Here is a 13,081-nt window from a genome sequence, read left to right on the forward strand (position 1 = left end):
AAAATTTACCGCTTTTAAAGCATCTTCTACATGTCAAAGTAGTATATACTTTGTTATTTGAAGCACAGTATCATCTACCAAAGTACACATTCCCAAGAAGGCACCTAACCCCAGAAGTTAAATAGGGATTATACTCCATATATTGTGGCTACTTAGTAAAATTCGAATCCAGATTTGATTCCAAAAAAAAAAAAAACGGTCATCCTTCAAAACCTGTCGCATAGCAACAAATCGATCCTAGAGACTTCCCGATCCCAAATGGAGAAAAGCAACCAATTCCTTCCTGGAAGCCAAGCTTGAGGCACAATTAGAATTTTCTAATAGAAATGCTCCCCCACCCCCTTTTGTGACCAAAGCAGTTATTTAAGCCGTAAAACCTCCCATTGGCCAAGCTCAATTTCACATCCCAGGACGCGGCCTCCGCTGGTGTGAGAAGAGGGTCTCTGTTCTAATCACTCGAATCTGATTTCTGGGGAATCAAGACCCCCAGGAAACTCATTTTCTTGGGCGACTTCAGGTTGGAGACCAAATCCTGCAGGCGACATTCGTTCATCCACATCTGGAGATAACCCTTTCTCCCAACTCAAGACTTCTTTTATCCCCACCCCCACTTTTCCCTCTCCCCGACAAGAATAGGTTCAGTTATGGACAGCGACATTCCAATCTCGCTCCTTTCTTCACTTCTCAAAGTAACGAGTGCACGTCCGGACGTGTGTTCGAGATTGCATGCATCTTATTCGCAGCGCGATGCAACCGCTGGGCTCTCCATAACCCGGGTTTCTCGCCCCGCCTCCTTTGTGATTCCCAGAGCCTGCTCCGCCCACGTCCCGCCCCCGCCCTGCCCCTCAGCCCCGCCCTATGTTCGCTCTGCCCCTCTACCCGGTCCTGGACTGGCTCAGCTTCCTCAGCCTAGCCTCGCAGGCCTGGCGGGGTCCCGTCCTGTCCCACCTTCCCCGGCCCGCTCCCTCCACAGCTCCCCGGGTGCGGCCCGCCTCCTTCCTGGCCCTCAGTGGCTCCCCCACCTCGTCCCGCCCTCGCCCCTCTCCTTCCGCTTCCCTGAGCCGCAACCAGGGCTCCGGCCGCGCGGGGTCTCGTCTCCATGGCGACGCCGTGTGTACAGCTCGCAGCTCAGAACACCGCGCGAACCCCGAGCTGGGCTGGCCTTCTGTATCCGCCCCGAGGAAGGGCGGTGTGAAGGAACCACGGGCAGGTAAGAGGCACCACGAGTGCCCTCTTCCCACCCTCGCGTGCAGCTCGACCAGCCCTGGCCTCCTGCTCCCCCAGGCGCCGCGCCTGAACACGTCAACTTCTCTGCCCCCTCCAGGTTCGGGCTCTGGGGTTCCACGGCTGCCGAGGTGGCGCTCGAAAAGGTAGGATCCGCGGGGCTGGTGGGGCACCTCGCACTTGGCTTCCTCCTTTGTCTGTAGTCCGGCACTCAGGAAGAGATATAGTATTTGTGTCTACATGGGTGTGAATGATAACTGGGCAGTTCTAACAGGCGGTCTACACCACCATTCTCTGACCTGCCCATTCGCGTGCACCAACTGCTCCCCTCCCCTCCAAAAAAACGATGCAAATGGCCTTGTTGCATCGCAGAACTTCCAGCTACTCCGTTTGATCCTCGCGCCTCTCACCCCCTTTAAAAAAAACAAAACAAAAAACACCTTTTTTTCTTTTACTTGTTTTTTTCTTTTTACTTTTTATTTGGAAAACAGCTTAATGGCCAGTAGGAGCCAGCATTCACTGACTGTACTTAAGAGTCATTACTAGACACAACTTGCCCGGCCATAAAAAATTCTTCTGGAATTTGGACAAATTGTTGAACCTCCTTAGACCTTGTTTTCATCTTATGTAAAATGAGGGGCGTGGACAGTGAATCACTTCTAAGGTCCAGTCTTCAGCCTTCTATGAGGTAATGAAATGACTTGAGATTTCCAAAATCAAGATGCGTGGCCTTTGATTATGAAAACTGCTCTGCACTGTGCCCCAATGGCACTCAAATTAGCACGTGGAATAATTATAAATTTGTTGTTTGACTTCCCAGAGGGCATAGGTGAATTGCACCAATTTGTTCTTATCCCCAAGAGACTCCTGGAAGTTGTTGTTGTTGTTGTTGTTGTTTTTTTAATCCGAAAAAGACACTGGAAGTGTCTTTTGTTTCATTCTCTTAAAACCAAATCTAGTGATCCCCAAATCCACCTTAATTTTTTTTTTTACTCTCAAGAAAACACAGATTTTTACAGAGGCGAATTCCAACACCTTTGTAGGGATTCCACTGCACCACAGAATTCCAGAGCTTCCTACCCCCTCCCCTCATCACCACCATTTGAACTAAATGTTCAATGTTTTCTCCTCCTTCTTTGCTCAATCCAGTCTCAAATTGAAAGCGCTTAGAACTGGCTTTCTTCGAATTTACCTTCAGCACTGTCCTTGCTAGGTGGTAGGTAGTAATAATGGTAATAGGAGGAGGAAGAGTTGTAGTAGTTATAATTACAGTAGGAGATAGGTGCTATTATTTATTATAAGCTATTTATATTAATCCTCATATAACTCTATGAGACAGGTAGTATTTAGTCCTCATTTTACAGTTGAGGGAAGTGAATCCTAGAGAGGTTAAGGAACTGGCTCAGGTTCACACAATTTGCTGAGATTTGAGCATAAGCAATCTGACTCCAGAGTCTGGGCTCCGAGCTCTACATTATGCTGTAAAGGAAAGATATAAAATATGTACGTAGTCACTTTTAAATATGAATGTAAATGATAGATGATCATTAAAACCATTTTCATATACATTTGAAGCTATGCAATGAAGATTGTCCTTAAATCCCATTGTGTCCGTACTAGTCTCCTCTAGGATGGAGGATGGTGCTTAATCAGCTGTCTCCATCACAGTAGCAGGGCCTGAGCATGTGGCTATCTATTTCTTAATGTATCCTTTGCATATTAGAATTCTAGGTGGCTTATAAAAACAAATAGCCCAAAAGGAAAAGATAATTGCACAAATGGAATGGAGGAAAGTGTGTGTGTGTGTGTGTGTGTGTGTGTGTGTGTGTGTCTTCCAGTATTACAAGAGAAACCTAAAATGAGAATTTTGTGAAATGTGAATTTTGAATGCTGGTAACTCATTTTGTAAAAGGTTTTTTGAAACCTACAGAATCCAAATAAAACCTTTTTGACCCACCCTATTGGCTGCTGGTTAGTGAACACTTACCTGGAGGAGTAAAGGAATGAGATGTTTTAAGTTTTGTTTTTGTTTTTTTTTTTAGCACTAAGTCTATAACCTGGTGTACATATCTTAAATTGAACCAATCACATTTCAGGTGTTCAACAGCCACATATGTCTAGTGGCTACCATATTGGATCGCAAAGCTCTACTTTAATACTTTCTTTTCTTTTGCTTTGTTCCTTCCTATTCAACAAATATTCTTTGGGCACCAGTTTATGAGGCACTTGAGTTTTTCAGTTCCATTTCAGCTAGTCCAAAAAACTAGCTGAACCAACTGAGCCTTTGACTGGAGTTTTTATTGAGAGAGTCCGTTTTTCCATAAATGCTACAATCATATCATATAAAACTCGTGTGTTGTACCATGTGTAGAAAATCTGTATTCATGAGAGACAGGGAGCTCACCTGCAGGGAGAAGCTGAAATGAACAAGGGAAAACCCCCATGCCCCTCCTTGAACATAGCTGTATCCACAATTCCTACTTCCACACAGCTTGGATATTTAACTCAACTCTTGGATTCTGTGAGCCAACACTTTTCTTCTTTTGCCTAAGCTAACTTGAACATGGTTTCTGTAACTTGCAACCAAGAGTCCAGACCAATACAGCTAAAAAGCCAAGAACTAAGCCCTTTCTTTTAAAAATGAGCCCATGATGACCCCCACCCTGACCCCTAAAATACATTTTCATTTACAAAATAAATAGTTTCGAACATACCTAATCACATAATTATGTCTTTATAAATCACTTTGTCATGTACATTTTATATATTTACTTAACTGGGTACATTTATCTTTTGATTAGCCATCTTTTTGAGAGAGAGAGAGAGAGTGAGTTGGGGAGAGGTGGAGAGAGAGGGAGATACAGAATCCAAAGTAGGCTCCAGGCTTTGAGCTGTCAGCACAAAACCCTCTGCGGGGCTTGAACTCACGAACAGTGAGATCATGATCTGAGCTGAAGTTAGACACTTAACTGACTGAGCCACCCAGGCACCCCCCCACCTGCCTCTTAAATGTTGGTATTTCCCAGGATTCTATCCTTGGCCTAGCCTTATTCTACATGGGCCACACCATCCATTCCCACTTTTTCACAGCTATCCCATACATCATCTTTTCTCTTAAGTTCTAACTCTCTTTAACAGAATGGAATGCCACTTGATTTTAGATGACCTACAGACATCTCCAACTCAGAATTTTCCCCAAATAAACTCATTATCCCCACTCCCCCTCCCCAGAACGTTTCTCCTCTGGTACCCACATCCTAGTTATCCATACTAGAATCATCAACTTCTTTTCTTCTCCCTCACTTCTATGTCTAGTGACCCTCAGTTTTACCTCTCTTTTGGCTTTGTACATCCTCTTTTTTTCCTCTGAACTAGGATTTGGCAAATTTCTTCTGTAAAGGGCCAGATAATATGTATTGTAGGCTTTGTGGGCCATACAGTCTTCGTTGAAACCATTCAACCTTGCCAATATATCCTGAAAGCTGCCATTGACATTGTACAAACAAGCATGTCTGTTCCAATAAAATTTCATTTATAAAAGTAGACAATGAGTCATATTTGGCCCAAGGGCTGTAGTTTGCCAGCCCCTTCTCTAAATGATTTCAGTAGCCTTTTAAATGGTTTCCCCCACCTCCTTCTCTCTCAAGTTTACCCTCCACAGAATTTCTTTTCTAAGATAGTTCTAGTCATATGATGATGCTTCAAAGCTTTTGTTTGCTTTCCATTGCCTACTGATTAAAACCCAAAATCCTTAGTACATGGTAATTAATGACTTTTAAAGTTTGCTCCCACATATATATCCAACTTCATCTGTTTCCATTTTCTAAGACACTGCTTGACTATTCTTCCCCTTCTGTTTACTGCCTACTTGACTAACGAAATGTCACATTCGTTGTGAAGCCTGACTCTTGCTTCCCGTAGCAGGTAGTACAATACCATATTCTAGGGATGCTGGTAGAAATCATGATACCTGGGGGAATATAGCAAACCTGGAGGACATTCCTCAGAACTGGATTCTGGAACTGGAAAGTTGTTCGGGTACAGTTCTGTTGATTAGACTCTCTCTTCTTTGTCTTTCCAATTCTGTCTCCATTGCCTGCTGACTCTCCTTGGGTAACTTCCCATCTGTGAGCTCAAAAGAAGGGATTTGACTGATCCTGTTTGGGCAATATGGAAAATTACCTTAGCGGGAAGCATTTAATTCAGTACTTTGAATCTTGGTCTTTCCTATATATAGAAAACTTAGTACTTGTTTCCCCTATACAATTCTGAGCTTCTCTTAGCTTCTCTTGTATTCCCAGAGCTTATCACAGACATGTTTGTGCTAAGACACATAGTAGGTATTCAGCAAATATTTATTATAAATAGACATTGAATATTGGGACATGAAATAGACATGGAAATTGGGAACTGTCATAACTGTGTTGTTCTCTTTACCACTGGGACTATTGAAAGACATCAGAAGAGTCTGCCCATGTTCCAAAAGCCAGAGGGTATACTTGGTAAAGACTCAAAGGCTAATTAACTAAATGTTGTGATGTTAACATTAACCATATGCAATAGAAATGAATATATAAAGTGTGCATGTATATACCATTCTTTCTGGATATTATGACCTCAATTTGACTAGGGACCACTGGGTGGAGAAGAGAATTGAAGTGGCACAAGGCTGACATACAGCTTACATGCCTGCAAGAGGTGGATAAACAGAGGTAAAAATGGTGTAAATTTTTTGAATTGCTTTTTAAAAAATAGATATACGTTTATTTTGTTCAAAGTTCAAGAGATACAAATGGGCATAAAGTAAAAATCTCCCTCCCACCCCAGTCCTGCAACCATCTCTCTTTCCTCCTCAGAGTCAGCCATATTGTGTTTCTTTTCTGAAAGCATTTCCTTTCAGAGATACCTTTTGCATACCAATTATTATTTGAAAAATACATATTATTTCTACAATGGCTGGACCTCTTTCAGCTCAGTTTAAGCCACTGCTTTAACTCTACCTGTGTTCTCAATGACTCTTTTTCCCTGGAGTCAGTGATCTTTCTAAGCAAGTATCATTACTTTGAGGCTTTGGTGATTTTTTTAAAATTAATTAATTAAAAGTCCTCAGAGCTAGTCTGCTTGTCTCAATCAAACAAATCTCTTTGTTTCCCTAAGCAATCTTAACCAGCCCCATAGGACATCTTTGCAGTTTTTCCTTTAGATAAAACATCAAGTTGTTTGTACAGCATCCCTCCTATGTGCCAGGTACTATGCTAAACACTTTACCAAATAATCCTATTAAATCTATACAATGGTCCAATGAAGTTGGCACCACTGTGATTCTTATTTTACAGATGGAGGAACCGAGGCCTAAATAAATTAAGTAACCTACTGAAAGCTTACATGAGAAGTGGTAGAACTGGGCTGTGAATCCAGTCTCTTTCACTAAAGAACCCCAACTCTCGACTATTACTCTGTACTGCCCTCCACCCCATAGAGTTCAATTTTATGAAAGGAAATTAAATGGACATTTCCTAGATAATGATAAATCCAGACCTAGCAGAGCCTGGGTTTCCATCAAGGGCTGGGATCTGCGCATCCTAAGTTTTTCTTTTACCAGGTGAAAAGGGGAGAATTGTATGCACTGATGTTTCATTCAGGTAAAGAGTAGAATGTAGCAATCTGGAGAGAAAGGCTGTAAATGTAAAGAAGATGTCTATCCAGATATATGGGTTTCCACAGGATTGTGGAAATCAATAGAAAGTACTTCTCTGGACAGAACATCTTGGATTTCTTTTGCGAAGGCCTTACTTGGTTCCTTATTGCATTGTTTCAGCTTTTGAACTCTATTGCCCTAGAGAAGTAGGGCATTTATGCTAGAGTTTGGTCTTCTACAACTCTTTTTCCCAAAAAGATGCCTTGCTTTTCTGATAGACTTTAGCTGTCTTTAAGTTTCTCAGAGGGATAATCAGGTGGATAATATATATACAATGTGTGACTTGATCAGAATTCCCCAGAAAACAAAGCCTGAGGCAAAAGTTTATGTACTAATGCTTTATTCCAGAGTGCAAATCAGCACAGAGTGAAAATTATTTTGAGGCGGACAGATTTATAAAGAGAAAAACTCAGTATAAAATAGCAGTTCTCTTTTGTTGTCCACAGTTTTGGCCCTGAATTTTGTATTCCAGAAATCCTTAGTGGATACTACTACTACCAATTTTTTCAAGTCTTGCTTGGGATGTAGGGACAACAAGTGTTGGGGAAGGAGAGGGCAAGTGAATTGTTATTTATGAAAAATTTAAGTGTGCCCTCTCATACTTAAAGCAAAAACAAAAACCCTTAAAAGTTGGTTTTTCTCTTTACAGTCAAAATTAAATTTATTCAAATATGTAAAGGGCTAAGTTATAGGAAAATTTATTTAGGGTAACCTAAGAAAGCTAAACATTAACAGAGAAAACCTAAGTACTAATAAATACATAGGGGAACTTAAAAGGTAAGAATTGTGTTTTAAAATGTATCTTTTTGGATAAAATCAAAGGTTAATTTCTAAATGTATTTGTTGAAATAATATTTTATTTAAAATACTCTTATCTTCAAATACCATGGAAAAATTTCTTATTCTGGCTTAAATACACTCTATGAAGGCGTTTTTCATAACACAGATGAATTGGAATGTGGCAGATAGTTTGGTTTATATATTGTTTTATTTTGTTAAAGTAGGGGAGAAAAGTGGTGTTGTAAACATGAGCCAAGCTGAATTTATGATTTTTAGGGTCAGCTCAGTAGGAAAAGGGAGTCCTTAACCTGCTCTTGATTGTATTTGGATCTGGATCTAGAGTCCAAGTTATGTAAAACCAAAACAGTAACAGAATTAGAGATTTATTTAATACATCAGTTTTCTAACGTGCAATATTATTCCTATAGCTCTTTTTATATAAACTCCAAGATGAAATGGGGAGAAGGGGAAGGGTTAATTTCTCTAGACTTTTTTTTAACCCAATTTCATAATCCAAAAGAAAGAGGTTTTTCAGTTAAGATGGAAGTAACACTGCTAAATAAATTCACGCACACACACACACGCACACACACACACACAGTATTTAATACCCTTCTGACATAATTCTGCATTGTTTTATTTATAATCTAAATTTGTATAGTGTTTAAAGACTTAGGAAGTTTTAATATTTTGGGTTTTTTTTTTTTTTGCAGGAATTATCAAGACAGATGCTGTAAAGATAAGATCATATATAAACTATTTTTTAGGATATTAGATCTCTTTTACCATCAGTTTATATAGTTTTTGAATAATTGACTTCAGTGTAAAATTACATTTTAGCATAGATAATAGAAATGTTTATATAAAGTCTACATAAATTATTTCAAATACCTCAAATGAAAATAATGATGATAATGCTAGTTTTAATTTCTGCTTCTATTTTAGGTACCAAAATATAGACAGAATGGCAGAGTGCTAGTGTTTGATCCAAAGGGTAAATGATTTATTACTTAAAAAAAAATATGTTTCATCACCATTTTGTCCTAAATATTAAGAAGATAGTCTACTGGAGCGATTGAATGTGATTGAAGTCTTAGCAATTAAATCCTTTAGTATATTGCCTGTCATTCAAAAACTGCTTAAGTATATTTACCAATCAGGAATTCCTGTTAGGAACATTACTACAGATAAAATACTGAGTTGTGTTTTTCTTTTCTTCTCTTTCAGCAAAAGTGATGCTTGAATCAAATGAAGCAATGTCAGAGTAAGATGTCTCTGGTTGTGCAGCTGATCTATCACATGCCTTTTAAGCAATTAGAACTAGATAATGCAATCATTTGTCACCCAATTAAATTTGAAAGGCCAGAAATGCATGGATTAGCACTTTAATTTTTGCTTCGGTCAAAGCAGTTGTTACTTTAGATAAAAGGGCATTTAAAATGAAAAATGATTTTTGATAAAAGTCTAGAGGTATAAATAATATTCACTTCCACTTTTTAAATGCTTAAATACCAAGTAATCGGTATTTTACTTATACAACTTTCATTGCTCATTCCTATTTCTTCTTGGTACTTGCTTATTTCTTTCAGAATATCCCTTTAAATTAATATTTACTTTAAAGATTCTTTATTTACTATGAGATGAATCATTACTACTAAATAAGGGAACTAATCGCCCTAATTAGTTGAAGGGACTGGTGTTAAAAAGAATCATGGTTCAATTTCAGTATAGTAGCTAAATATTCAGTACTTGCTTTGTTCAAGGCACTGATTCTGATAATTCTTCAAAGCCCTTCCTATTATGATCATCTCCTACCTCCTGAAAAAAAAATCCTATTTTTTATTCCATGAAAAATGACACTTTGAATGTTGATCGTAAAACAGATTCATAGATATCAATTATTAACAGATCGGTAGAGTGGTGCCAAACTGATATTATTTGGTTTATTTTTAGTATAATTGGCTGGAAAATTTTTTACCTTATGAAATATATATTTTAATTTTTATATTCTCAAAGCTAAAAATGAAAATTACAGTTCACCTTGGCTTTTGTTGCAAATTATATATTAAATACATGTGTTTATCTTAAAAAGAAAGAATGGGGGTACCTGGGTGGCTCATTCAGTTAAGTGTCTGACTCTTGATTTTGGCTCAGGTCATGATCTCATGGTTTGTGAGTTCAAGTCCACGTCAGTAGCCTGCTATCAGCGCAGAGATTTTCTCTCTCCCCCTCTCTCACTGACCCTCTCCCACTCTCTCTCACTCTCTGAAAATAAACAATAAAAGATAATTTTTAAGAGAAAGAATGTATAACACATCAAAGACAGAGAATCTATGTTTATTTCAGATTAAGTGTTATAGACAACCAGAAAAAATAAATGCCCCATTACATATATCAGTCTGCATGTAAATGTATTAATCTACATGTAAATATCTATATTTAGTATCTACATGTAAGTATCTATATCCTGTTACATGGTTGAAACATATTTAAATTTTAAAATGTAAGAAAATTTTAAGTCTTTGAGGGAAATATGATATAACTTCAATAATAATAGTAGGTCATTAATGAAAATAAAATTACTACTGTATCTGTGAATACTGATGTTCATAGACTGTGATAAGTCAGCAGCATTGGAACTGGAGCAAGGGGCAATTCACATCCTGAGTTAAACCCCAGGGATAAATCAAATGCGGCCTGGGCCAAAAATAGAAAAGCAGAGTGATTACTTGTTCTCTTGATCTCATGAATAATTGTATCTGCGTGTCAAACTAATTTTTGCAAGGACAAAATGATCCCTTTTTCACGTGCAGAGGAGAGTTTAGGTTTGGTTTGATTGTTGTTTGGAGTGAGGGAGGAGGAGGAGGAAAATGGTTAGTGTAGCCAGTGAGATTCACAGGTGTGTGGCTTTGTTACCTATGTACCTTACCCAGAGTTTAAGGTAGACAGGGCCACCAGTCCTGGAAAAATATGATCAAGTAGGAAAAAGGAAAATCATAGTGGACCTCTGCTTGAGGAACAGTATGACCTGCAAAGTTGATGAATTTTCTCCATATAGATGTCTTTCCAGGAGTTTCAAACTTCTCTGCATGCAAAGCCCATATTTATTATTTCCTCTTTTCCCCATGGATCCCGTGTGTGAAAGATTTTGTCTACTCAACAAATTGAACTTAATTAGCCATTTTCAGCAATAAAAATAAAATATATCTTTAATGCTAGACGAAATTTTATAGATCTTGAACCTTTGATTTGTTGGGCTTTGAGTCAAGATTAAAGATGTGGGGGAGGGGTGGCACCTGGGTGGCTCAATCAGTTGAGCATCTAACTCTTGATTTCTGTTCAGGCCATGATCCCAGGGTGGTAGGATTGAGCCCCGTGTCAGGCTCCATGCCGAGTGTAGAGCCTGCTTAAAATTCTCTCTCCCTCTTTCTCTGCCCCTCCCCTGCTTTCTCTCTCTCTCTCTCTCTCTCTCTCAAAAAAAAAAAAAAAAAGATGTGAGGGGAAATGGCTGAAGTAAATCCATAGCATAGCATTCAATTCTCTGAGGTTAAAAAATTGTGTCTATAGGTTTTCCATAATCGCATGTTTTATCCCTCCTAAAATGAATGACAAGTTATTTTCTTATTTCTATTTTTATACTTTAAGTAAATGCCTCTTTGGACGCAGACCAAGATTAGCAAGCAAACTTTGTACCTCACCAACACAAGTCTCTCTAAATGTAGCTAGGACGATCTCAGAAAAGTAAGTTTTAATCAATTATGGTTTTAGGCCCATGTTTGACAACTATAATTTTAAAACCAAGTTTAAAACCTAAACTTACTGAAAAAATTATTCCAATAGAAATTTGGGACCATTTCATAAATATGCCCCCAAACTCTTAACATACTAAAATCTAGGTTATCTACCTTCCAGCATAAATATTTCAGTGTCTTACTTGACTAACTCTCTAACCTAAGTAGAAACTAAATTAAATACCTTCCATTTCCAAAGGATATTAGATAAAGTAAAAATTTGAATTTTTCTTCAACTGTAACTGTATTTGAATTAAAACAAATCTTTTAGAGTATACTAGTTATCTATTTTTCTTAAGTGGTTAGAGGCATTATTACCAATAATGTCACTTTCTCAAATGGAAATCAAAAGATTAAGTTGAAAAAGACATTGGACTTTGGGCCTTTGATTCTTTGAAACTACATATGAGAAAGACTACAGAAGGTGAGCAGAAAGGGAATTCATATTTTACTGTTAAAATGATTTTTGTCAATTCTCATGTGTATTTTTGTGGCATGTTCACTGCTTCCAAATAGTAATATCCCATTTAATATCAGGCCGTTGAGTATGTTGGCTTCCTCCATGTTGTGTCACTAAGGTTATTAGAGGTATTTCCAATTACTTCAATGCCCAGAACTATAACAGATAAATTCCCTTCCTTAGGGATATAACTTAGTGAATATGCAAGTAACATGTTTCATAGACTCTAAAGCATACATATTTTCTTCACATTTTAACATCTCTTAAAATTGATTACATCTTACACTTAAACTTGGCAGTGCTTTTTCTTTTTAAATAACAGTATGTCTTCTAATAAATACATGGTATCTTAGATTCAATGAAACACTAATTCGTGGAGAGCAGGGAGGCAGTAAAGCTCTTTTATTTAGATTAGATATTAGAGCATATAAATTCTAGTTATCACTTGTAGCAACCTTTGGCATAATGGGAATCTCACCAGGCTAGAAATTAAATACTTAACTGATTTCTCAAATTTTTATATGTAGAGTTTCTTCTTGGATGCTTTCTTTCACAATTAGAAAATCAAGGAGGGCAGAGGCAGACCAAATGTAAATCAACTTTGCATTTTTCATTACCAGACAGGGGTTTTGCTTTAGAAGCATATACTGAGGAAGCCAAGATTCTATTCCCTCTCAGTGTTAAGAATATCAGGAATTAATATCAGGAATTATCAAGCTGTCCAGCCTGCTTGCTAAATCACTGTACAAGATCACTGACTTAACTGTACTCACGTTCTGGATTCACATGTCAATAACTTTGGGGGGAAAATACTTTACATCTTTTTATATCTTGACATGCAAAGCAGAAGTTGAATTTTCTTTTCACTTGGTAAAGGAGACATATTAAAAAGAATCTTAAGACCTCAGAAAACAGACTTGGGATTCCTTTTCCACCAGCATGAGTACCTATCTTTGTAAACAGAGTGCACCACACAAGAATCCTCTGTCTTAATGCATTATTCTTGACATGAAGTTTCAGGCTGAAAGGCTGAAAGGGAAAATTAACCCACTTTTATTTCAGCTACTTAATGGAAAGGCAGGCTACTTTATATTATGACCAAGGGTTGATCTTAGTGTTGGACTCTCT

At 38.1% G+C, this 13,081-nt stretch overlaps 1 protein-coding gene across 1 annotated transcript in view; it reads left to right on the forward strand.

The window, feature by feature from the left end:
• Window positions 1–644: 644 nt before the first annotated feature.
• The window catches only part of ERICH2 (glutamate rich 2), a 36,687-nt gene continuing 24,250 nt past the window's right edge, over window positions 645–13,081 (forward strand). The window contains exons 1-5 of the mRNA XM_030327072.1: window positions 645–1,210; window positions 1,325–1,370; window positions 8,648–8,696; window positions 8,930–8,966; window positions 11,348–11,443. Coding sequence (XP_030182932.1) covers window positions 645–1,210; window positions 1,325–1,370; window positions 8,648–8,696; window positions 8,930–8,966; window positions 11,348–11,443 — 794 coding nt within the window. The remainder of the gene's footprint in view (window positions 1,211–1,324; window positions 1,371–8,647; window positions 8,697–8,929; window positions 8,967–11,347; window positions 11,444–13,081) is intronic.

Source organism: Lynx canadensis, chromosome C1 (genome assembly GCF_007474595.2).
Source record: "Lynx canadensis isolate LIC74 chromosome C1, mLynCan4.pri.v2, whole genome shotgun sequence".
NCBI classification, from domain to species: Eukaryota; Metazoa; Chordata; class Mammalia; order Carnivora; family Felidae; genus Lynx; species Lynx canadensis.